Below are 26,191 nucleotides of genomic sequence, written 5' to 3' on the forward strand. Positions count from 1 at the left end.
TTTTCCTGAATTTCTACAGTGTAGTTGCTTCTCTAATAATAATAAAAGAATGCAGCTACATTTTTACATGTAGAATTTTGTGAGTGTCCGATTATTAATACATAATTACTGAATGTAAACAAATAAAGGAAAAAAGAAAACAAATCCAAATTTGTCTTTTATTAATTCTTTACAGACAATGTAAAAATGAGGTCAGGAAACTAAGATGAGTGAATCATGATCAAGGCTGCACCCCAGCAGTTGCTGAAACCTGTGTGGCCAAAGCATTGGGGGAGGAGATGACTGGTGATGCAGCCATGTTGGGCATGGCTTGTGATGACGACATGGATGTGAAGCCTCCTAAAAGAGCAGATACAAAAAAGATGATAGAAAACTGATAGAAGACTGAACAGGACTGAATCAGTTCAACAGGCAGTGCAAAGGTGATTGGATAGGGTTATGTACATCTACTAATTAAAAGAATTTAAACATGTTTTAGAAGTCTCACCAGTCATCATGCTGGAGGTGCTTACAGGAGTGGAGCCAGTGGAAAGACCTGATGTGGAGTTCATTCTTGCTTGATCTTTTACTATGGGATCTGAAAGACAGCATTAAGTAACAATTGCAAACATATTAGCTTTGGATGAAATACGAGGAATGATACAATTGAAGTTTTAGAGTGCAGTTGAAGAGGATAGGTACTCACATAACAGCTAGCTTAACTGTCATTCCTTAGCCACATGTGTTATTTTAATAATCATAAAAATAGTCTTATTCAGATACTTAACAGAATAAGTCTAATTAAACAGACACACTGGTTTAAAAAGATAACTGAACAGATGGAAAATTGGTTTGATATTCCATATTTGATGATTGATCTGATGCATAAATTAATAAAACAGATTCTACAGTTACAAATTTGTTGACAAATGAAATTAAGTGTTTTAATTTTATATATAATTTTAATTTAATTTAATTTATATATATATATATATATATATATATATATATATATAAATTAAATTAAATTAAATTAAAATTATATATAAAATTAAAACACTTAATTTCATTTGTCAACAAATTTGTAACTGTAGAATCTGTTTTATTAATGTTTTAATAAACATTCTGTTTTATCTGTATATATATATATACACAGTGTATCACAAAAGTGAGTACACCCCTCACATTTCTGCAAATATTTCATTATATCTTTTCATGGGACAACACTATAGACATGAAACTTGGATATAACTTAGAGTAGTCAGTGTACAGCTTGTATAGCAGTGTAGATTTACTGTCTTCTGAAAATAACTCAACACACAGCCATTAATGTCTAAATAGCTGGCAACATAAGTGAGTACACCCCACAGTGAACATGTCCAAATTGTGCCCAAATGTGTCGTTGTCCCTCCCTGGTGTCATGTGTCAAGGTCCCAGGTGTAAATGGGGAGCAGGGCTGTTAAATTTGGTGTTTTGGGTACAATTCTGTCATACTGGCCACTGGATATTCAACATGGCACCTCATGGCAAAGAACTCTCTCAGGATGTGAGAAATAGAATTGTTGCTCTCCACAAAGATGGCCTGGGCTATAAGAAGATTGCTAACACCCTGAAACTGAGCTACAGCATGGTGGCCAAGGTCATACAGCGGTTTTCCAGGACAGGTTCCACTCGGAACAGGCTTCGCCAGGGTCGACCAAAGAAGTTGAGTCCACGTGTTCGGCGTCATATCCAGAGGTTGGCTTTAAAAAATAGACACATGAGTGCTGCCAGCATTGCTGCAGAGGTTGAAGACATGGGAGGTCAGCCTGTCAGTGCTCAGACCATACGCCGCACACTGCATCAACTCGGTCTGCATGGTCGTCATCCCAGAAGGAAGCTGACGCACAAGAAAGCCCGCAAACAGTTTGCTGAAGACAAGCAGTCCAAGAACATGGATTACTGGAATGCCCTGTAGTCTGACGAGACCAAGATAAACTTGTTTGGCTCAGATGGTGTCCAGCATGTGTGGCGGCGCCCTGGTGAGAAGTACCAAGACAACTGTATCTTGCCTACAGTCAAGCATGGTGGTGGTAGCATCATGGTCTTGGGCTGCATGAGTGTTGCTGGCACTGGGGAGCTGCAGTTCATTGAGGGAAACATGAATTCCAACATGTACTGTGACATTCTGAAACAGAGCATGATCCCCTCCCTTCGAAAACTGGGCCTCATGGCAGTTTTCCAACAGGATAACGACCCCAAACACAACCTCCAAGATGACAACTGCCTTGCTGAGGAAGCTGAAGGTAAAGGTGATGGACTAAACCCAATTGAGCACCTGTGGCGCATCCTCAAGAGGAAGGTGGAGGAGTTCAAGGTGTCTAACATCCACCAGCTCCGTGATGTCATCATGGAGGAGTGGAAGAGGATTCCAGTAGCAACCTGTGCAGCTCTGGTGAATTCCATGCCCAGGAGGGTTAAGGCAGTGCTGGATAATAATGGTGGTCACACAAAATATTGACACTTTGGGCACAATTTGGACATGTTCACTGTGGGGGGTACTCACTTATGTTGCCAGCTATTTAGACATTAATGGCTGTGTGTTGAGTTATTTTCAGAAGACAGTAAATCTACACTGCTATACAAGCTGTACACTGACTACTCTAAGTTATATCCAAGTTTCATGTCTATAGTGTTGTCCCATGAAAAGATATAATAAAATATTTGCAGAAATGTGAGGGGTGTACTCACTTTTGTGATACACTGTATATATATATATATAGGTGGTGGATCATTCTCAGCACTGCAGTGACACTGACATGGTGGTGGTGTGTTAGTGTGTGTTGTGCTGGTATGAGTGGATTAGGGCTGGGCGATTTTCACGATTAATTCGGTTAATTCGCATGAACGTTTTCACCCGATGTTAGAATGTGGCAATCGCGATTGTTTACATACTTTATATTTTAATTAAAATACCAACATGTCACGAAGCAGAAACTGACCAGACGCCCACGAAATATAAATCAGGAAAAGTTTAATATAAAAAGGGCGAAAACAGTGTACAAAATCAGGTACAGTTCAAAACCAGCGAAAACCAAAACAGTAAACGGAAGACAACAAGGATTATACACGGTAACGGTTAGATTCAGTAATAAGGAGCGCAAACACGATCGGCAAAACAAGACACAAACAGAAGAGTTTAATTAAGATTCACTGAATCAAACACCGATGAACTGAATCAAAATACGGAGCCGATGAGCGCGATCAGGATTGGCTGGAAAATAACGAATTACATTTACTCGCGTTACTGTAATTGAGTCGTTTTTTTTGTGTACTTGTACTTTTTAAAGTAGATTTTACAGCCTGTAATTTTACTTTTACTTAAGTACGTTTTGTACTAAGAATTGTAATTCGCTACATTTTAAATCACATCCGTTACTGAGTAAAAAAATTGCGTCTGGGAAACTGCTGCAGTGAATTCTGCGATAGGGGGTCGGATCTTTTGTCTCGGTTCCTTTTAAAGAGCCGTATGTATGTAACGACTCCCCAAATGCGCGAATCGGTTCCTTTATTTTGGCTTAAAGGGCCGTTCAATAGAATCGAATCATTCTACGACACATAATAGTGGTTAATACAGTTTGAAAGTTTTATGGGACTAAAATGACACATTACACATCCTTAAATGTTTAAAATGTTGTATCCACCCCCCAAATCACAAGAGGACAAAATCAAAGCTGAGCTGAGTGATCACTTGATGCCCCCCCAGTGTAGATACTGATACAGACTCACTCAGTGGTGGAAACAGCACAGTACAGGCTCGTGTTCCTTTTAAGAAACCTGTAAAGAACTTTTTGTAGTTTTTTTCCTAATGTAAGGAGGTTCTGCTGAACATTATTTAAAATAAAAGTTGTTTGTGAGCTATTCTTAGATATAGATAGATAAGGATATAGATAATTTAGATCTATTTTGTTTTAATTATTGTTAATTATTGTGATATCGTTATTGTTATAAAGTTTGAGTCCCTTAAAAGGATAATTATAGGTGGTGGTGCTGTTACTATTTTTGCACGTCTGCAGCCTTTAATTACAATGCAAAAAAATTAATTTGAGTCTTATTTTAATTGCATTATACAAGAACAAAAAAAATCGAAATCGTAATCGACAATCGGGTATAATTTTTAAATAATCGAGATTTTTTTTTTTTGGCAAAATCGCCCAGCCCTAGAGTGGATCAGACACAGCAGCGCTGCTGGAGTTTTTAAACACCTCACTGTTACTGCTGGGCTGAGAATAGTCCACCAAACAAAAATATCCAGCCAACAGCACCCTGTGGGCAGCGTCCTGTGACCACTGATGAAAGTCTAGAAGATGACCGACTCGAACAGCAACAGATGAGCGATCGGCTCTGACTTTACATCTACAAGGTGGACCAACTAGGTAGGAGTGTCTAATAGAGGGGACAGTGAGTGGACACGGTATTTAAAAACTCCAGCAGCGCTGCTGTGTCTGATCCACTCATACCAGCACAACACACACTAACACACCACCACCATGTCAGTGTCACTGCAGTGATGAGAATCATCCACCACCTAAATAATACCTGCTCTGTGGAGGTCCTGACCATTGAAGAACAGGGTGAAAGGAGCTAACAAAGGTATGTAGAGAAACAGATGGATTACAGTCAGTAATTGTAGAACTACAAAGTGCTTCTATATGGTAAGTGGAGCTGATAAAAAGGACAGTGTGTGTAGAAACAAGGAGGTGGTTTTAAAGTTATGGCTGATCTGTATATACAGGTCCTTCTCAAAAAATTAGCATATTGTGATAAAGTTCATTATTTTCCATAATGTAATGATAAAAATTTAACTTTTATATATTTTAGATTCATTGCACACCAACTGAAATATTTCAGGTCTTTTATTGTTTTAATACTGATGATTTTGGCATACAGCTCATGAAAACCCAAAATTCCTATCTCAAAAAATTAGCATATCATGAAAAGGTTCTCTAAACGAGCTATTAACCTAATCATCTGAATCAACGAATTAACTCTAAACACCTGCAAAAGATTCCTGAGGCTTTTAAAAACTCCCAGCCTGGTTCATTACTCAAAACTGCAATCATGGGTAAGACTGCCGACCTGACTGCTGTCCAGAAGGCCATCATTGACACCCTCAAGCAAGAGGGTAAGACACAGAAAGAAATTTCTGAACGAATAGGCTGTTCCCAGAGTGCTGTATCAAGGCACCTCAGTGGGAAGTCTGTGGGAAGGAAAAAGTGTGGCAGAAAACGCTGCACAACGAGAAGAGGTGACCGGACCCTGAGGAAGATTGTGGAGAAGGGCCGATTCCAGACCTTGGGGGACCTGCGGAAGCAGTGGACTGAGTCTGGAGTAGAAACATCCAGAGCCACCGTGCACAGGCGTGTGCAGGAAATGGGCTACAGGTGCCACATTCCCCAGGTCAAGCCACTTTTGAACCAGAAACAGCGGCAGAAGCGCCTGACCTGGGCTACAGAGAAGCAGCACTGGACTGTTGCTCAGTGGTCCAAAGTACTGTTTTCGGAAATCAAGGTGCCAGAGTCTGGAGGAAGACTGGGGAGAAGGAAATGCCAAAATGCCTGAAGTCCAGTGTCAAGTACCCACAGTCAGTGATGGTCTGGGGTGCCATGTCAGCTGCTGGTGTTGGTCCACTGTGTTTTATCAAGGGCAGGGTCAATGCAGCTAGCTATCAGGAGATTTTGGAGCACTTCATGCTTCCATCTGCTGAAAAGCTTTGTGGAGATGAAGATTTCATTTTTCAGCACGACCTGGCACCTGCTCACAGTGCCAAAACCACTGGTGAATGGTTTACTGACCATGGTATTACTGTGCTCAATTGGCCTGCCAACTCTCCTGACCTGAACCCCATAGAGAATCTGTGGGATATTGTGAAGAGAAAGTTGAGAGACACAAGACCCAACACTCTGGATGAGCTTAAGGCCGCTATCGAAGCATCCTGGGCCTCCATAACACCTCAGCAGTGCCACAGGCTGATTGCCTCCATGCCACGCCGCATTGAAGCAGTCATTTCTGTAAAAGGATTCCCGACCAAGTATTGAGTGCATAACTGAACATAATTATTTGAAGGTTGACTTTTTTGGTATTAAAAACACTTTTCTTTTATTGGTCGGATGAAATATGCTAATTTTTTGAGATTTTGGGTTTTCATGAGCTGTATGCCAAAATCATCAGTATTAAAACAATAAAAGACCTGAAATATTTCAGTTGGTGTGCAATGAATCTAAAATATATGAAAGTTTAATTTTTATCATTACATTATGGAAAATAATGAACTTTATCACAATATGCTAATTTTTTGAGAAGGACCTGTATATATTTTATCAGCTCCACTTACCATATAGAAGCACTTTGTAGTTCAACAATTACTGACCGTAGTCCATTTGTTTCTCTGCATGCTTTGTTTGCCTGCTTTCACCCTGTTCTTCAATGGTCAGGACCACTACAGAGCAGGTATTATTTAGGTGGTGGGTCATTCTCAGCACTGCAGTGACATTGACATGGTGGTGGTGTGTTAGTGTGTGTTGTGCTGGTATGGGTGGATAAGACACAGAAATGCTGATAAAGCATTTTGTCACCTACACTTTAATGAGTGCAATGCGGATCAGCACTGTGTACAGAGAGACACACCCTAACAACACTCTTTTCCCGTCTCTGTGCAGGTGCCATCAATCAACCAGCAGAGGTCGTAATTGTATTAGTTATGAGAGAGTCCCTGTCCGGCTTTTATATCCCACCCCTATCTAAACAACAGGCCAATTTTTGTTCATGTGGCCGCTCAGCCCAGCCAGAAGTAGTCTAATAAAGAAACTTAGGAATAATTATATATGGTCATTATACCATTGCTAAAACAACAAATCTATTGGTGGCCTAAGACTTTTGCACAGTACTATATATAGTGCTGCTTTGTTAATGTAGTACCTACAGGGGTTGGACAAAATAACTGAAACACCTGGTTTTAGACCACAATAATTTATTAGTATGGTGTAGGGCCTCCTTTTGCGGCCAATACAGCGTCAATTCGTCTTGGAAATGGCATATACAAGTCCTGCACAGTGGTCAGAGGGATTTTAAGCCATTCTTCTTGCAGGATAGTGGCCAGGTCACTACGTGATGCTGGTGGAGTAAAACGTTTCCTGACTCGCTTCTCCAAAACACCCCAAAGTGGCTCAATAATATTTAGATCTGGTGACTGTGCAGGCCATGGGAGATGTTCAACTTCACTTTCATGTTCATCAAACCAATCTTTCACCAGTCTTGCTGTGTGTATTGGTGCATTGTCATCCTGATACACGGCACCGCCATTGGATGCACATGGTCCTCCAGAATGGTTCGGTAGTCCTTGGCAGTGACGCGCCCATCTAGCACAAGTATTGGGCCAAGGGAATGCCATGATATGGCAGCCCAAACCATCACTGATCCACCCCCATGCTTCACTCTGGGCATGCAACAGTCTGGGTGGTACGCTTCTTTGGGGCTTCTCCACACCGTAACTCTCCCGGATGTAAAGGTGGACTCATCAGAGAACAATACATGTTTCACATTGTCCACAGCCCAAGATTTGCGCTCCTTGCACCATTGAAACCGACGTTTGGCATTGGCACGAGTGACCAAAGGTTTGGCTATAGCAGCCCGGCCGTGTATATTGACCCTGTGGAGCTCCCGACGGACAGTTCTGGTGGAAACAGGAGAGTTGAGGTGCACATTTAATTCTGCCGTGATTTGGGCAGCCGTGGTTTTATGTTTTTTGGATACAATCCAACATCCCTTTCAGACAGCTTCCTCTTGCGTCCACAGTTAATCCTGTTGGATGTGGTTTGTCCTTCTTGGTGGTATGTTGACATTACCCTGGATACCGTGGCTCTTGATACATCACAAAGACTTGCTGTCTTGGTCACAGATGCGCCAGCAAGACGTGCACCAACAATTTGTCCTCTTTTGAACTCTGGTATGTCACCCATAATGTGCCAGTGATAGCTCAGTGGTTAAGGTACTGGACTAGTAAACAGAAGGTTGCCGGTTCAAGCCTCGCCACCACCAAGTTGCCACTGTTGGGTCCCTGAGCAAGGCCCTTAACCCTCAGTTGCTCATTGTGTAAGTCGCTTTGGATAAAAGCGTCTGCTAAATGCTGAAAATGTAAATGTAAATGTAAATAATGTTGTGTGCATTGCAATATTTTGAGCAAAACTGTGCTCTTACCCTGCTAATTGAACCTTCACACTCTGCTCTTACTGGTGCAATGTGCAATTAATGAAGATTGGCCACCAGACTGGTCCAATTTAGCCATGAAACCTCCCACACTAAAATGACAGGTGTTTCAGTTATTTTGTCCAACCCCTGTATATTATGTGTTTATAATTTGAATAATGAGCATATCACAGCATATCACTGTTTTGACTCACAGAAATATGGATGCTCCATTGCTTCCCGGGCAGTGAGGCGAGCTTGGTGGTCATAGCGCAGGAGTTTGTCCAGAAAATCCAGGGCTTCAGTACTGACCAGATGCTGGTTCTCACTGTGCACAAATCTCTCCCACCTTTTCCTGGAATGTCTACAAAAAGGGAATAGTGTAGAAAATGTAAATCAAATAACCTGTACATAATAAATAAATAAAATCTTATTTATATACAGTGTAAACTTCCAACATATAAGTTTTACCTGCCCAAGATGTCATTGAATCGTTGATCAAGCTCTATGTTGTATTTGTCAATGTAGTCATATAGATCTTCTGTGCCCAGTACTTTGGCAATTCGTACAAGCTGTTAAAACAATACTTATGTCAAAAACTAGGAAGCAGAAGCAACCATTACTATAACGAAAGTAGGAACTTATAGCAACCATCAAAATATTAAAAACATACCTAGGCACAAATAATTTAGCTTTGTTAAATACAAAAATAGCTTAAAGTTTTCACATTAAGTTAAAATCCCAATAGAAAAAAAGATAAAATGTGGGGCCTAGATTCTTCATAACAGCTAGTACAGTCAAACCATTAGGACTAATGTACACTAGACCAATCAGCCAAAACAACTGGACCACCCCCCAAAAATGTGCATGACAGTGGTTTTTTCATAACCATTATAGTACACATTAAATGCAGCAGATATGAGCAGATCTAAAGTTCTAAAATCTACCTGGTCTACTTTTTTACTATTTAACTATTACTATTTTCAAATGACAGTCCAGTCCAGTCTTTTGACTCTGTTCTTTAAGATTTTCTTATAGGTGCTTTCAGATCTTCCTGATTTTCTGTTTTGAGTGTTACACTCCATATATGGAAGGTTAGTGATGTTTCTTGCACCTGTATTAAATCCTTGAGAGTGAGAATATAATTAGTCATGCAGTCCAGTCCACATTTACATTTATATTTTCGGCATTAAGCAGACTCTTTTATCCAAAGCGACTTATAGTCTAAGCAATTGAGGGTTAAGGGCCTTGCTCAAGGGCCAAACAGTGGCAACCTGGCAGGGGTAGGGTTTGAACCAGTGACCTTCTGCTTACTAGTCCAGTACCTTAACCACTACGCTACAACTGTCCACATGCTTAAAATTAGATAACAATTAAAATAGCTCTTACTTGAGCTTTGGGGAAATAGTCAGTGTTTTTACACCATCATGGGCAACTCACCTGATCATAGTTGTCATGTCCATGGAAGAAGGGTTCTTTTCTGAAGATCATACTGGCAAGCATGCACCCTAAACTCCACATGTCTAAACTATAGTCATACATCTGAGACAGAAAACAGTTCATGTTTCAAACATTATATATGACATATATAAAATACCAATACATTATTTGAATAAAAAATGTAAGATGCGCCAAATATTTTTGTTTAATAATAATAATAATAATAATAATAATAAACAATAAACAATAATATTTAACCCTGTGGCACATTATAACCTAAGTAATTTTTTCCCCTGTGTTTTTATTTTTAGCAAGGCATGAAAAAAGCAATTTATATTTGTTTTGTGCATTTTCTCCCAACTTTTAGCGTGTCCAATTGCCCAATTGCGTCATGCTTCCTCTCCACTAATGCCGGCTCCGATTGAGGAGAACGAAGCTAACCCACGCCCCCTTCGACATGTGGGCAGCAGTCTTATGCATCACCTACACTAGACAAGATCAGCTGTGGATCAGCTCTGCATACGGAGAGACACACTCTGATCCGCACTCTCTCCCCGTCTCTGTGCAGGCGCAATCAATCAGCCAGCAGAGGTCATAGTTGAGAGAGTCCCTATCTAGCTCAATACCCCACCCCTATATGAACAACAGGCCAATCGTTGTTCATGTGGAACCGGCAGGCAGAGCTGAGACTCGATACGATGTATTCGAGATCCCAGCTCTGGTGTGCTAGTGTGTGTTTTTACCGCTGCACCACCTGAGCTGCCTTAACTTTATTTTTTTTTAACAAACATTATTTCAAAAAGTTATTCACATGTACACCAACTCTAGTGGACTGCATGCATCACTGGAATCTGAACCTAAAGCATATATAGCTTTTGTGCATCTCGCTCTGCATGTGGGGTTAAACTGTTTGGATTTCTACTGCATCCACTCCATTTTTACAGTACCTAGATACAAACTTCCATGGCATGTTTTAGCCAAATTACACCAGATTAATTTTTAATAGCACTTACAAAATAATTATTGAAAATAACATCACACTAACCTGGTAGTCGACAAGCAGTTCAGGTCCTTTAAAGTATCTGGACGCCACCCTAACATTGTACTCCTGACTTGGATGGTAGAACTCTGCCAAACCCCAGTCTATCAGACGAAGCTGAAGCACCAAACAGCACATTATTGTGGTCATTAAGAACCATGGGATTTTCAACAACTTATAAGACTTCGGTTCTATTTTGTTTAGTTGTTCTATAGGATAAATTTTACATCTTGTTTGTTTGTTTATTAGGAATTTAACGTCATGTTTTACACTTTGGTTACATTCATGACAGAAACGGTAGTTACTCATTACACAAGATTAATCAGTTCACAAGGACAATTTTGTATCTCCAATTCAACGCACTTGCATGTCTTTGGACTGTGGGAGGAAACCGGAGCACCTGGAGGAAACCCACGCAGACACGGGGAGAACATGCAAACTCCACACAGAGTTTGGGGATCGAACCTATATACTGTATTTCACAGCTAGAAAAAAAAAACTCAACTTTAATCAAAGGCGGTTTGCTATATTACAGTTTTTAATAAAAAGATTGGCAAAACTTTCATCCATAATGAGAGAGAGTATTAGAGAGTGCTTCCTGCAGTGTTTCTAGGTTAAAAAAAACATATGACAAGAAATTTTGCCAGTTTGTACAGACCAAGTATTACATAAACATATAGTCCATTTACTATATTTGTAAACACAAGGTATGTAAGCCCTGTTCTGGTTGAGTGGAAAGACAAGAATCGTATTGTACCTAGTAATGTTTTTAGTCATGCAAGCCAATACCTTTCTGTGCTCATGATCAATCATGACGTTGTGAGGCTTGACATCTCTGTGCATGATTCCCATACTGTGGCAGTAGTCCAAGGCCTAAGAAAAATACAGACAAATACACAAGTCATAAAGGTAAAGTTTAAAAGTACAGCCCTTTTAACAATCACCATAAATGCAAATGGTGATGATGTTGTATGTGTGCAATTGTGCATGCTAATGACTAGGGATGTAACGATACACTCTACCCACGATGCGATACGATTAACAATACTGGGTTCACAATACGATTTATTTCCGATTTTATAAACAAAATGAAATTGAAGACAAATTATGACAAAGTTTCCTTTTATTATTTCTTTTTAAAATAAAATAAATTACTGTATTTGTGCTTATCTGTTATTTATCTAAATAACGAATGCCCTTTTATTTCTGAGGTAGGTGCAAACTATGCAACTCTTTTCACTCTTTCACTTTTTGTGTTTAAAAAAAATAAATAAATAAAAGGAAAAAAAATAAATAAATAAAAAGCACCAGCACCCACTGCTGTTTGAAGTGAATAACGATTCATCTCAAATGAATAACCAATTCAAATCGTGGCACATGTACACCAATTTTTAACTGTCTTGTGGTGCATCGTTATATCCCTACTAATGACAGAGGTATTTACAAACCCCATTTCCAGAAAAGTTAAGACATTTTGTAAATGCAGTTAGAAGAGGTAATTTACTTAAAAAATAATAAAAAAGAAATTATCAATATTTTTACAGATCATCTTCATTGTATTTTGTTAATATAAACACGTAGAATTTGATGCATGAAATACACTCCGAAAAAGCTGGGGCAGAAGCGTGTTTACTCAGTGACTTACTGAGACTTTTTAATAGTTTGGGAACTAAGGACACTATTTGCAGTATAGCGAATTTTTGTGTATTTATGCTTGATACGAGACTACTACTCAAGCTACTGAACAGCCCGTGGTCACTCTTGTCCTACTCTCGTCCTCGTGCTGCACTATACGTTTTCAATAAGGGTCAGGGAGGCCAGTCAAGCCACACCGCTGTAAAACAAAATGAGGCATGGCACAGTCTTGCTAAAAAAATTATGGACTTCTCAGGAAAAGATGTCGCTTTGATAGCATCATATGTCTCTCTAAAATCCCACTATATGCCTCAATATCAACAGTACCTTCACACATATGCAAGTCACCCATGCCATGAGCAGTGATGCACTGCCATACCATGACAGAAGTTGGCTTTTGCACCTTACACTGATAAGTCTGGACGGTTCTTTCCATCTTTGGCGTTCGTTCTTCCCAAAAACAAACTGAACTGTGAACTCATCTGACCACAGCACACATTTCCAATGTCTTTCAGACCATCTGATATAAGCTCAGACCCAGAGAACTCAGAAGTGTTTCTGAATAAAACTAATGTCTTTTCTCTATGTGTAATAGTTTGGGCTTATATATCTTGATGCAGTGGTGTACTGTGTTATTATTACGTTATTATTCATTAGAATTTTAACGTCATGTTTTACACACTTTGGTTACATTCATGACAGGACAGGTAGTTACACAAGATCATCAGTTCAAGTTTTTAATGTCAAACACATTCATGAACAATTTAATATCTCCAATTCACTTCACTTGCATGTCTTTGGACTACGAAAGGAAACCAGAGCACCCGGAGGAAACCCACACAAACATGCAAACTCCATGCAGAGGGGACCCGGACCGCTCCACCTGGGAATCTAACCCAGGACCTTCTTGTTGTGAGGCGACAGTGCTACCCACCGAGCCACTGTGCTGCCCAGGTGGACTGTGTTAAGTACTCCAGAGCCCATGTGGCTGCATTTCCCACAGTAGCATAACCGTTTCTTAAGCAGTGGTGTGTCTAAGAGCTCCAAGGTCACAGACATTCAACAGTGGTTTGTTCTTTTTGAACTGACTGGCAATTCTTATATGAAGTTTGGTGAGCCACGACCCATCACTGCTTGAAAAAAGACCGATCCTCCTAGATCCTTCTTTTACACTCAGTCATGATTTCCTCACCTGTTAGCAATTCACCAGCTGCTTGTTAACCGATGTAATTTAAAAACCGTGTTGCAGTCATCAAATACTAAATGTGTTTTTATTTACAAACTACAATGAAGTTGATCAGTGAAAACATTGTAAATCTTGTCTTTCTACTTTTATAAGTTAAATAAAGATTTTTTTTTTTTTTAAATGCCACAACTTTTCTGGAAATGGGGTTTGTAATTATAAGACAGTTTTTTAATCACAGCAGTTACATGTGCAAGTACAAACATACGTACCTTTAAGATCTCAAACATGTAAAATCGGATGTCATAATCTGATAGTGTCTGATATAATTGCTGTACAAAAAGGAAAGAAAAAGCTAAATTCAGGTTAATGTTATTAGAGTTAAATTGCATATTAGAAAACACGGCTTAATTTTACCTTAAAGTCTGTGTTGTTAATGTGTTCAAAAACCAGAGCAGGTGTTCGAGACTTGAGAGAGAAAAGAGAAAAAGGTCAGTTTTAAGAAATACAGCAATCCATACACATTTACATGTTCATTTTACAAACTGAAACACCAGTCTCCAAACTGGTTATTATAAACCATAAAATGTAATACCTAGTTTAGTAGCTTAGTTTTTTATGTTTAAAAAGATAAATTGGTCTTACAACCTTTCACCATATGTACCATCATGAACATTCCAGAATATATACATTGATAATTACACAAGTTGAAAAAACAACCAATATCCTTTTTCTATAACATCATGCTAGCCCAAGTGCTTGAAGTGACACCTTTTATTTCTGACATTGTCCTAAACCACTTACAACTGTGCTAAATAGTACGTAGAAGTACATCAGTTACTGTGTTAGTAGCTAACTAACTCATTAAGCAGTATGAAATATGAAATTTGAATTTTCATTGTGCTTAGCTACTTAACAAGTACAAACACTTTAACATAGTCTCAAGTTACATCATGAAATTCTCTAAATGTATATAGTAGTGGCCAAATAAATAAATAAATATATATATATTTTTTTTTTTCTTTTCAAAGAATTGTCATCTTTAACTCGTCACTGATTTATTCACTGACTAGTTTGGCTGCTCAGCTTATGCCAAGTTCACACTACACAACTTTCCAAGTCGTCAGGTTGCTGTACAGTTCACACTACAAAACTGGACCTCTTGTAATCGGGAGTCTTTTAAGTCGGTGTGGCTTTCACACTACACGACTGATCAGTGATAGGGGGTTTCACACTACATGATCTATCACCAACTGGAATTGCAGACAAGCTTTTCTGGTCTCCCGAACTACGTTTTGTCACGAAAACAAACGCGAGAAGTGACGAGGGGTTTAATGATACCAAAAATGCACGTCAACAAGTAGCGAGCGATCGAAGTTTGTATGCTGATGTGCAGCATAAAATCAAAGAGAAAAAATTAATGAATCTGAGTGGATTTGGCAACGCGACCAGCATGTATTGTTCTATAGTGAGTTGGAGATTAATAAATATTTTTTGTAATGCAACGTTGGTGTTATGTTTTGTAGATAATGATAAGGTCAGAAATTCTGTAAAGCTTGTGTGTGTACCGATGTATTCTGATATAAACTATATTATGCCCCTGTCCCACCTTTTTACAACTCCTCCCCTGCGTTTCCCCTCACACTGTATCTTGTGTTCTCATTGGCTATTCGACATAGCACTCATTGCCAGTTGGGTGACTCAGATCCAGATATTTGACATGCTAGATATCTCTCAGATCGAGTTGGTGAGCAGTTCACACATAGCGATTGAGAGTCGAGTTTCGATCGCTGAGCGAACGCCGAGTTGCTCCCGAGCCGGCAAATCTAGCGCCGACCAGTCGGCGAGCGAAATCGTGGCAGGGCAAAAATCGTGTGGTGTGAACTAGGCATTACTAGCTAGCTGGAGTTCTTGCAGAGATTCCTTGCCAGTGCTTGCACTAGGCCCCGAAAAACTTGGCATTGGTTGCCGAATGCCAGCAAAAAATTTTAGCAACTTTCCACATCTTTTCATAAAAAAATCCAAACACAGAATTATTTGAACGGCTGTATTTAAAAACCCATGCTTAGTACTAAAGTATTAAAGAAATTAAACACTGAAGCAATCTCTTCTTGGCAAAGCCCTATGCAATGTGTATTTAATATTTTAAGATTCATTAATATCAATCTATTTCACTAAGCATGGGCAATATAGCCAAAGTTGACCATCATTGGGTAAATACAAAATAAAAAATGTACACATAAATGCAAAGCCTTTATAGAAAAAAAAAAACATTCTTAACATTATCCCATGTATTATGTTCTTGTTAGAGTGTTATGTTACTAACCACTGGATCCTTGACTATGTCTGAAAGTGTGATAATGTTTGGGCCCCCTCGCAGGTTCTCTAATATTTTTATTTCTCGCTTGATTTTCTTCTTCTTTACAGGCTGTAAACAGAGAAAAAGAGTGAGAGAGAAAATGCAGAGTGAGTCCAGGAGCAATTTCAATTCCAGACACCGATTACATCTTGGTGCCGTCGGTGTTGTTATTACCCCATCCTGTCTTCAGTAAAAGGAAGCTCAACATAAAATCCTGGCTACATTAAAAGAGAATGTGGCTAATCTTCACAGGTATTTATCACATAGCATGAAGGAAACCTCTCAACTTGAAGAATGTTATCGAACTAATCTGGAACAGTGTTAAGCTAAAGAAAAAAGAGAATTCATCAGTCTTCCCTTTTTAATTTAGGCTCTTATCAACAGGATTGGGTTACTTTTCAGTGTTTTGGCCCACAATACAAATAGGCTTACTTGACAAAAGTGCTCATGAAGCATGGAACGTTAGAGTGTCTCCACTGGTATTGAGGTAGACAGTACTAAAGTAATCTGAAATTAAACACCGAAGCAATCTCTTCTTGGCAAAGCCCTAAGCAATGTGTATTTAATATTTTAAGATTCATTAATATCAATCTATTTCACTAAGCATGGGCAATATAGCCAAAGTTGACCATCATTGAACATGTCTTTTTATACCATGCTAACAATATACACTGATCAACCATAACATTAAAACCACCACCTTGTTTCTACACTCACTGTCCATTTTATCAGCTCCACTTACCATATATAAGCACGTTGTAGTTCTACAATTACTGACTGTAGTCCATTTGTTTCTCTACATACCTTTTAAGCCTGCTTTCACCCTGTTCTTCAATGGTGAGGACCACTACAGAGCAGGTTTTACTTAGGTGGTGGATAATTCTCAGCACTGCAGTGACACTGACATGGTGGTGGTGTGTTGGTGTGTGTTGTGCTGGTGTAAGTGGATCAGACACAGCAGCGCTGCTGGAGTTTTTAAATACCGTGTCCACTCACTGTCCACTCTATTAGACACTCCTACCTCGTTGGTCCACCTTGTAGATGTAAAGAAAGAGATGATCGCTCATCTGTTGCTGCTGTTTGAGTTGGTCATCTTCTAGACCTTCATCAGTGGTCACAGGATGCTGCCCACAGGGCACTGTTGACTGGATATATTTTTAGTTGGTGGACTATTCTCAGTCCAGCAGTGACAGTGAGGTGTTTAAAAACTCCATCAGTGCTGCTGAGTCTGATCCACTCACACCAGCACAACACACACTAACACACCACCACCATGTCAGTGTCACTGCAGTGCTGAGAATGACCCACCACCTAAATAATACCTGCTCTGTGGTGGACCATTGAAGAACGGGGTGAAAGCAGGTTAAAAAAGTATGTAGAGAAACAGATAGACTACAGTCAGTAATTGTAGAACTACAAAGTGCTTCTATATGGTAAGTGGAGCTGATAAAATGGACAGTAAGTGAAGAAACAAAAAGGTGGTTTTAATGTTATGACTGATCAGTGTATCTGTTTATCAATCTTGTAAAAAAATATTCTACAAAAGAAAACGCCAAAAACAGATAAAGGAACAGCTTAGGTACTTACTTTAAGTATTTTAACAACTACTTTCTCATTGTTTGTGATGTTGATAGCTTCAAATACTTCACTGTATTTGCCACGACCCAGCTTCCTGACCAACTGGTAGTCATCTTGGTTCCTAAATAAAGACAATCAGTTATTGTTCCAAATGCAGCAAGTGGTGAAATTAACTAGAAAAATCTTGTATATCTGAGAAGAAAAAAAAGCTAGCTTAGCAATTTCACCCACTATACATTAGCCTTGCAAATAAGAACAAGTAAACTTACCCCCACTCCACAACATGGGACTCGTAATCCCAGTACTCCCTGGGTCTCTGTGTGTTCACATCTGTGTAAACCCGAGATCGGCTTGAGACTGGGCCAGACATAATCAAGATGTGGTGTTGCCTTTGTCAGTCCTCTGTAAAAAAAAAAAAAAAATTTGCAAAAAGACTTAGACCCCAAAATCAACAGTTTGCATCACATTTCAAATTCAATCCAACAGTCAACTTTAATAATCACTGAATTATGAAATATACATTAGATCATCTGGTTTTAATTTTTTATCTTATTTTTTTAGAATGATATAAAGATTTTATGGAATAGTCATAAGCTATTTTGCACAGCGGTTGCCTTTGCCAAATGACATTAGGTAATAAGTCATTAGTGATGTCCCGCCATTTGTGTGAAAAGTGCCATTTCTAGGGGACAGATTTTTTTTGTTACCCAACTGTCTAAAAATGCTGAATAGTCAGTGTAACAAACACTTAAGCTGGTGGAACTTACAAAGAGGGTAAGTACATGTACCTAAGCTAAGTCAATGCAACTGACGAAGTTTGTCACTGAGCCTAATACAGAACAATTTAGGTAAAGAGAATAATCATTTTGACTGGTTAGGCAAAAACATCCAGCCGTGACAGTGAGGTGTTTAAAAAACTCCATCAGCATTGCTGTGTCTTATCCACTCATACCAGCACACCACACACTAACACACCATCACCATGTCAGTGTCACTGCAGTGCTGAGAATGATCCACCACCCGAATAATACAGTGTATCACAAAAGTGAGTACACCCCTCACATTTCTGCAAATATTTCATTATATCTTTTCATGGGACAACACTATAGACATGAAACTTGGATATAACTTAGAGTAGTCAGTGTACAGCTTGTATAGCAGTGTAGATTTACTGTCTTCTGAAAATAACTCAACACACAGCCATTAATGTCTAAATAGCTGGCAACATAAGTGAGTACACCCCACAGTGAACATGTCCAAATTGTGCCCAAATGTGTCGTTGTCCCTCCCTGGTGTCATGTGTCAAGGTCCCAGGTGTAAATGGGGAGCAGGGCTGTTAAATTTGGTGTTTTGGGTACAATTCTCTCATACTGGCCACTGGATATTCAACATGGCACCTCATGGCAAAGAACTCTCTGAGGATGTGAGAAATAGAATTGTTGCTCTCCACAAAGATGGCCTGGGCTATAAGAAGATTGCTAACACCCTGAAACTGAGCTGCAGCATGGTGGCCAAGGTCATACAGCGGTTTTCCAGGACAGGTTCCACTCGGAAGAGGCTTCACCAGGGTCGACCAAAGAAGTTGAGTCCACGTGTTCGGCGTCATATCCAGAGGTTGGCTTTAAAAAATAGACACATGAGTGCTGCCAGCATTGCTGCAGAGGTTGAAGACGTGGGAGGTCAGCCTGTCAGTGCTCAGACCATACGCCGCACACTGCATCAACTCGGTCTGCATGGTCGTCATCCCAGAAGGAAGCTGACGCACAAGAAAGCCCGCAAACAGTTTGCTGAAGACAAGCAGTCCAAGAACATGGATTACTGGAATGCCCTGTGGTCTGACGAGACCAAGATAAACTTGTTTGGCTCAGATGGTGTCCAGCATGTGTGGCGGCGCCCTGGTGAGAAGTACCAAGACAACTGTATCTTGCCTACAGTCAAGCATGGTGGTGGTAGCATCATGGTCTTGGGCTGCATGAGTGTTGCTGGCACTGGGGAGCTGCAGTTCATTGAGGGAAACATGAATTCCAACATGTACTGTGACATTCTGAAACAGAGCATGATCCCCTCCCTTCAAAAACTGGGCCTCATGGCAGTTTTCCAACAGGATAACGACCCCAAACACAACCTCCAAGATGACAACTGCCTTGCTGAGGAAGCTGAAGGTAAAGGTGATGGACTAAACCCAACAGCGTTTTTTTGGTCTGTTGGTCCTGGATTCTGTAAAGCTGCTTTGAGACGATGTCTGTTGTAAAAAGCGCTATACAAATACATTTGAAATTGAGCACCTGTGGCGCATCCTCAAGTGGAAGGTGGAGGAGTTCAAGGTGTCTAACATCCACCAGCTCCGTGATGTCATCATGGAGGAGTGGAAGAGGATTCCAGTAGCAACCTGTGCAGCTCTGGTGAATTCCATGCCCAGGAGGGTTAAGGCAGTGCTGGATAATAATGGTGGTCACACAAAATATTGACACTTTGGGCACAATTTGGACATGTTCACTGTGGGGTGTACTCACTTATGTTGCCAGCTATTTAGACATTAATGGCTGTGTGTTGAGTTATTTTCAGAAGACAGTAAATCTACACTCCTATACAAGCTGTACACTGACTACTCTAAGTTATATCCAAGTTTCATGTCTATAGTGTTGTCCCATGAAAAGATATAATGAAATATTTGCAGAAATGTGAGGGGTGTACTCACTTTTGTGATACACTGTACATGCTGTGGGGGGTCCTGACCATTGAAGAACAGGGTGAAAGCAGGCTAAAAAAGGTATGTAGAGAAACAGATGGACTACAGTCAGTAATTGTAGAACTACAACGTGCTTCTATATGGTAAGTGGAGCTGATCAAATGGACAGTGAGTGTAGAAACAAGGAGGTGGTTTTAATGTTATGGCTGATCAGTGTATAAAATCAACCCATCAAAATAAATTAATTAATAAAAACAGATCATGTTTTAGGGCATCCCACACAGTTTAATACCAGACACAAGGGACAGTTGTCTTTTGCTACACATGCTGGTCAGAAGCATAATTCCTGAAATTCCTGGACCTTGACTTCCAACCACCCTGGAGAATAAACAGTCTCATTCAGTATCGCAACAAAACTTGATATCACATGTTGTGTCCAAAAAGCCAGAGGAACGGTGCCAGCTGATCTTACAGGGTACGAACAATGAATAAATAACTGGGAATAATCAATCAAAATTTATTCTACACATTAATCATACAATATGAAGAATTACTGTGCTACTAAAAAGAAATCAGATTATTAAAACCTTAGTTATTTGACTTTGTGCCCTTGTGATATTTGCATCCAGCAAATTTAATTAACTAATCAATTAATTAAATAGTACATAGAGTAGTATAAGTAAGTATTCAGACCCCTTGACATTTTACAAACTTTGTGTAGTGGGTTTGATTGATATAAATTCCATTTCAACTAGAAATGCAAAATTTCTCAATTTCTTTTTACCAATACCCAAACGCTTATTAGTGAAACTAGCAGTTATGTAGAACAAGATAAACAATATGATTAATAGAAAAAGAAGAACGCCTTTATTTGTCATGTATACACTGATCAGCCATAACATTAAAACATTAAACATTAAAACTACACTCACTGTCCATTTAATCAGCTCCACTTACCATATAGGAGCACTTTGAGGTTCTACATTTACTGACTGTAATCCATCTGTTACTCTGCATGCCTTTTAACCCTGCTTTCACTCTGTTCTTCAATGGTCAGGAACCCCACGGGACCACCACAAAGCAGGTATTATTTAGGTGGTGGATCATTCTCAACAATGCAGTGACAGTGACATGATGGTGGTGGTGTGTTAGTGCGTGTTGTGTTGGTATGAGTGTGTCTTATCCACTCATACCAGCACAACACACACTAACACACCATCACCATGTCAGTGTCACTGCAGTGCTGAGAATGATCCACCACCCAAATAATACCTACTCTGTAGAGAAATAGATGGACTACAGTCAGTAATTGTAGAACTACAAAGTGCTTCTATATGGTAAGTCGAGCTGATAAAATGGACAGTGAGTGTAGAAACAAGGAGGTGGTTTTAATGTTATGGCTGATTGGTGTATCTACAAGATTTGAACACCTAGATTTCGCCAGTTTAACCCATCCTTCATGGCAGATCCTTTTAAGCTTGAGCAGCTCAAGATGAACGGTCATCCTATATTTAGTTTGCGTGCAGTGTAAATTGCAGGCCTTATAGATCCAGGCATGTGCCTTTCCAAACTATATCCAATCAATTCAGATTGCAACAGGTGGACTCCACTTACGTTTCAAATATATCTCCAGAACAAATAAAGCAAAGCACAACAAAGGGTCTGGTTACTTTTGTGAGTAAGAGATCGCAATTTTAATAGAATTCAAGCAATTGAGAGTTAAGGGCCTTACCACTACCAAAAAATTTTCAACAATGGCTTTAACAAACAACCTTTCAATCAGTAGGTTAGTACCACTGCCATCTATTAATCACAGTAGAAATTGATGATAATTATGTGACCAAGTGCACCGAAAGCACAAGCTTTAATAGCCTACTAAATATCTTTTAAACACTACTGATATGCATTGCATACCTACATATAATTCCTTCTCTCTTATATTTATAATTACATGTATATATTGGTTAAATCCATACTACTGCTTCAACTACATACATATTCATTCATACCTATATATATATATTGATTATCATAATGTGTATGTGTAATACATAACAATAAGAATATATAGCCTACTGCTGCTATTTTTAGTTATATTTCAAGTCAAAGAATCGAACACACAATTGCACATCTTTTTGCACTTTCTTGTACTTTGTATATTGTTTACATGCACATTGTACATTTGTATTAGTTCTTCTTTTTACTTTTGTTCAGCTACTGGAGACCAATAATTTCCTTCGGGATAAATAAAGTATCTATATCTATCTATCATTAAACTGTTTTAAATTGGTTATCATAGAATATATCTCATGAGAGTAATGAGTACATAAAATTACCTAATTGATGGACAGAATTCTCATGCAATAACAAAATTGTAAGCTTATTAACAAAACTGGTAAATATATTGCTATAAATAGGACACAGCAACCAGACTGCAGAAAAACTAGTAGTCACAGTAGTGTTAAAATCACCACAATATGTAACACATTACCATTACTAATTACATTTGGTTTTATGAAAAAGATGTGATGTATCTCTGTAAAGTAATGTAACTCACTAAAAATAATATTCATATTTCATGGTGCATATGGCCTTCAGGGTTTAAACATTTTATCGTCTCCCTCACTTTAGCAAGGGTTTAGTGGTTACTGTAGTATTTCAGAGGCTTTTAAAGACAAAATTCTGACTCCTGTCCATCAACTTTAGTGTGTACATTTTACATTTTAATATGTTGACAAAAACAAGGATAAGTGCCTATGACTCCTCCTTTAAGAAATTTCACATTATTTAGCAGACACTTTTATCCAAATTGACTTACAACTGTGAGAAATACAGTCTAAGCCACTGAGGGTCAAGGGCCTTGCTCAAGCTCCCAGTAGTGGCAGCTTGACCGAGGTTGAGCTTGAACCAGAAACCTTCTGATTACTAGTCCAGTACCTTAATTGTTGTGCTACTACTGCCAAATTGCCATGTTTTTAGCAATTCACTACCTAAAGTATGTTAATATGGGAGGTGTGGCAGTCGTCGATTTAACATACAATCAATGACCCATCTTTATCACTGACCCATCTCACCCTGGCCATAACCTGTTTCGGCGCCTTCCATCAGGCCGACGCTTCAGCCACATAAAGACCAGAACGACCAGGCTACAGAGAAGCTTTTTTCCACACTCCATTTTGCTCATGAACAACTGAACACTACAGAACTGTTAATCCTCGGGACACTTGTACATCTACAAATTACCTATTTAACTTATGTAATGACTCACAACACTAGTCTTTCATATTCATTTCTTATGATCCGACATCATTCTGATCGTGTCATTTTCTGCTTTCTAATAACGTTCCGGCCGTCTTAACCTGCAACGCACACAATGGCTAAATGTTCCAGCCAGCTTCCGGCGTAGTGATGAAGAGTCGCTCCCTACTCCCTCCTTTGAATATGAATCTCACTTAAAATGGTGGAATACGTAATGCACTTCACAGTAACAGATAATGTGAATGAAATGCTCCTACAGAATTGGCGCTAATGATTGAAAAAAAAAACGCTTTCTGAACCAATCAGACCTTCTGATTTTAATTTTTAGTAAGAAATGCTGTTATTTGCATGTATTGCAGCACCACACAAATGATGTGTCAATGAAACGCTTGCTTGGCTTTCTAATGAGTTCGTGTTTTACTTCACAACCCGGGAAAAGTTTGGAGGTTTTAAATTTACACATTTACAAAATAACAGATTATATTCCTAATGGGACACACGGTTATAAATGTAATAGTATATGGAACAACATAAGCTAAGGTAAGCAGTGGTTGTGGATATTTTGCTGTGTTTTGGATTTTGGCCGCCATGCTGTATTTTGCAATGAAAAGAAAACGTCAGTTTAAGCTTTTAACTGGTACCTAGGAAAGTAAAGACACGAAGTAAAACGGCAAAATACAGTTGCTAATCTGTTGTTTTTTATCTGAACTTACATATTATTTGTTTATTTCTAGGCTACATTTCCAATAAATGTTTTGTGTATATTATATTGGCTCGTGACTTGACTCGAACTCTAGTCTAAAGACTCGTGACTTGACTCGGACTCTAGCCTTAAGACTCCTGACTCGACTCGGACTCTAGCCTAATGACTCGTGACTCGACTCGGACTCGTATTTTGTGACTTGTGAACATCTCTGGTATATAAGACTGTCCTTACTGTATTTTTCGTGCACTGCTAGCATGTGTATAACCAAAGTCAAATTCCTTGTATGTGTGAGCATACTTGGCCAATAAAGTTGGATTCTGATTCTTTTGATTATTAAGCGTAACATTATCTTACTGCACTGTCAGTTCATTTTGCAAAGCACGTATTTTCTTATTCAGCTTGCAAAAACGTTCTGTATCTAAATGTCTGAATACAGATATTAACATTTGTTTAGACATTTCCTAGACAACTGCTTTATCCTGGTCATGGTTGAAGTAAATAGGCTTTGTTTCCTAAAGGAAGTTAAGTAGCTACTCTCATACTCATGAATGAGGACAGTGGCTGTAATAAACACAAAAACGGCAGCTGGAGACACAGTCCAGCGGTTAGTCATTCATCAAACATAAATCGGAATTAGATCGATGTAGTTATTAAACATTAAGCCACAGTTTAGCCTTATGCCCCAAATAGCACCGCGTTTAGCTTGCATGGTCGTACCTGGCTAATACTACCAACAAGTGAGCAGCTAAGTCTGCTTAACCAAGTAAAGCACAGCACAGCACAGCCCAGCCAGACTGTTTAAACACATTCTTCCACACCATTAGTATAACCAGATCCCAACAGAAAAAATACCCGAACCCACCGACAAAAGCCTCAACTGCCTGCTGCTGCTGCTTGTACGTTACCACTGGCAGACCCGCACAATTCCCGGTCTGAAGAAAGACTAAATTCACAGCTTTAATGCTTGTTAGCTTGCTAGCCTAGCCAGCTATATGATCATGTATTGAGCAAAATGAGCAGAAAACTAGTGGAACAACACAAACCAGTTCTACTTTGCTAACACGTGAATTTTCTTATTATCGTGAATTTACAATTTCGCATCAAACACCAGATACATATTTTAAACAGGCAGCAGACCTTACCTCCTGGATCTTTGGAGCTGACAAGTATGGCGGCTCTTGCAGACAGAAGACTTTGGCTAACAGGTTTAGCTGGAGAACAGAGGGCAGAAGTCCTCCCGTCGTGTGGGGGCGCTAACACTAATTACTTAGTGAACAAATGCGTGGGGTAAACTAATAAGCGAATAAACTAAAACAATACAGTGGACCCTTGACTTACTAATTTAATTGGTTCTGAAGGGCTGTTCTTAAGTCAAAATGTTCGTTAGTTAAACCTATTTTTCCCATAAGAAATAATGTAAATAGAATTAATCCGTGCCAGACCTCCCAAACCCCCCCACCTTTCTAATGTCTTAGATGGTCTTTTTTGTTATGAATACAAGTATATTTTCCCTTAATCTTACATTATAGAATAGATAAAACTGTAATAAATAATAATGAACAACAATACATAGTAGTACTGTACATAAACACATCACACTTCAGTACAGATGGTGGAGATGGTGGAAAGCCTGAAATTCCTCGGAGTCTACATGTCTGACCAACTGACATGGACCGTTAACACCTCACACCTGATTAAGAAAGCTCAACAAAGACTCTTCTTTCTCAGGAAGCTGAAAAAGGCCAAGCTACCACAGAAACTACTAGTAAACTTCTATAAGAGCACAATAGAAAGTATTCTGACCAGCAATTTCACAGTGTGGTATTCAAGCTGCACTGCCGCCGAGCGTAAGGATCTGCATCGCATAGTGAAAACAGCTCAACGAATTATTGGCACAGAACTTTCACACCTGGACGTGTTGTATGCTGGCCGACTCAGGAAGAAGGCTAGCAGCATCATCAAAGACACCACACACCCCGGACACACACTGTTCCAGCTACTACCATCAGGCAACCCTAGTCAAAATATCCTATAGGATTCCAATAGAAAAAATCCTATAGGAATCTTATTGGTTTTCTATCATATTTTGGAACCAATCCTAT

General features: G+C 39.2%; 1 protein-coding gene across 2 annotated transcripts; it reads right to left on the reverse strand.

The window, feature by feature from the left end:
* On the reverse strand, positions 1-25,294 carry zgc:86598 (STKc_CK2_alpha domain-containing protein). 2 transcript variants are annotated; one of them, XM_062990242.1, is made up of 13 exons: positions 25,232-25,294; positions 17,706-17,838; positions 17,446-17,557; positions 15,826-15,927; positions 13,917-13,967; positions 13,772-13,831; positions 11,471-11,554; positions 10,688-10,798; positions 9,643-9,744; positions 8,674-8,774; positions 8,418-8,566; positions 488-577; positions 1-339 (listed from the first exon to the last, which is right to left on the reverse strand). In XM_062990242.1, the coding sequence occupies exons 2-13, from the start codon at positions 17,804-17,806 to the stop codon at positions 221-223; spliced, it is 1,182 nt and encodes a 393-aa protein (XP_062846312.1). In that variant the 5' UTR covers positions 17,807-17,838; positions 25,232-25,294; the 3' UTR covers positions 1-220. The 2 variants fall into 2 exon arrangements, with proteins under 2 accessions (XP_062846312.1, XP_062846314.1); XM_062990244.1 differs by lacking the exon at positions 25,232-25,294 and adding an exon at positions 24,952-24,966.
* Positions 25,295-26,191: the final 897 nt, after the last annotated feature.

The sequence above is a fragment of the Trichomycterus rosablanca genome, chromosome 2, assembly GCF_030014385.1.
Source record: "Trichomycterus rosablanca isolate fTriRos1 chromosome 2, fTriRos1.hap1, whole genome shotgun sequence".
NCBI classification, from domain to species: Eukaryota; Metazoa; Chordata; class Actinopteri; order Siluriformes; family Trichomycteridae; genus Trichomycterus; species Trichomycterus rosablanca.

Bases quoted from the DNA above. Each gene is read 5' to 3' on its own strand.
- zgc:86598 (XM_062990242.1), bottom strand. From the start codon at position 17,806: ATGTCTGGCCCAGTCTCAAGCCGATCTCGGGTTTACACAGATGTGAAC. The intron at 13,832-13,916 runs GTAAAATTAAGC...CTTTTTGTACAG, and splicing joins TTAACAACACAGACTTTAAG to CAATTATATCAGACACTATC. The intron at 8,567-8,673 runs GTAAAACTTATA...CCCTTTTTGTAG, and splicing joins TTCAATGACATCTTGGGCAG to ACATTCCAGGAAAAGGTGGG.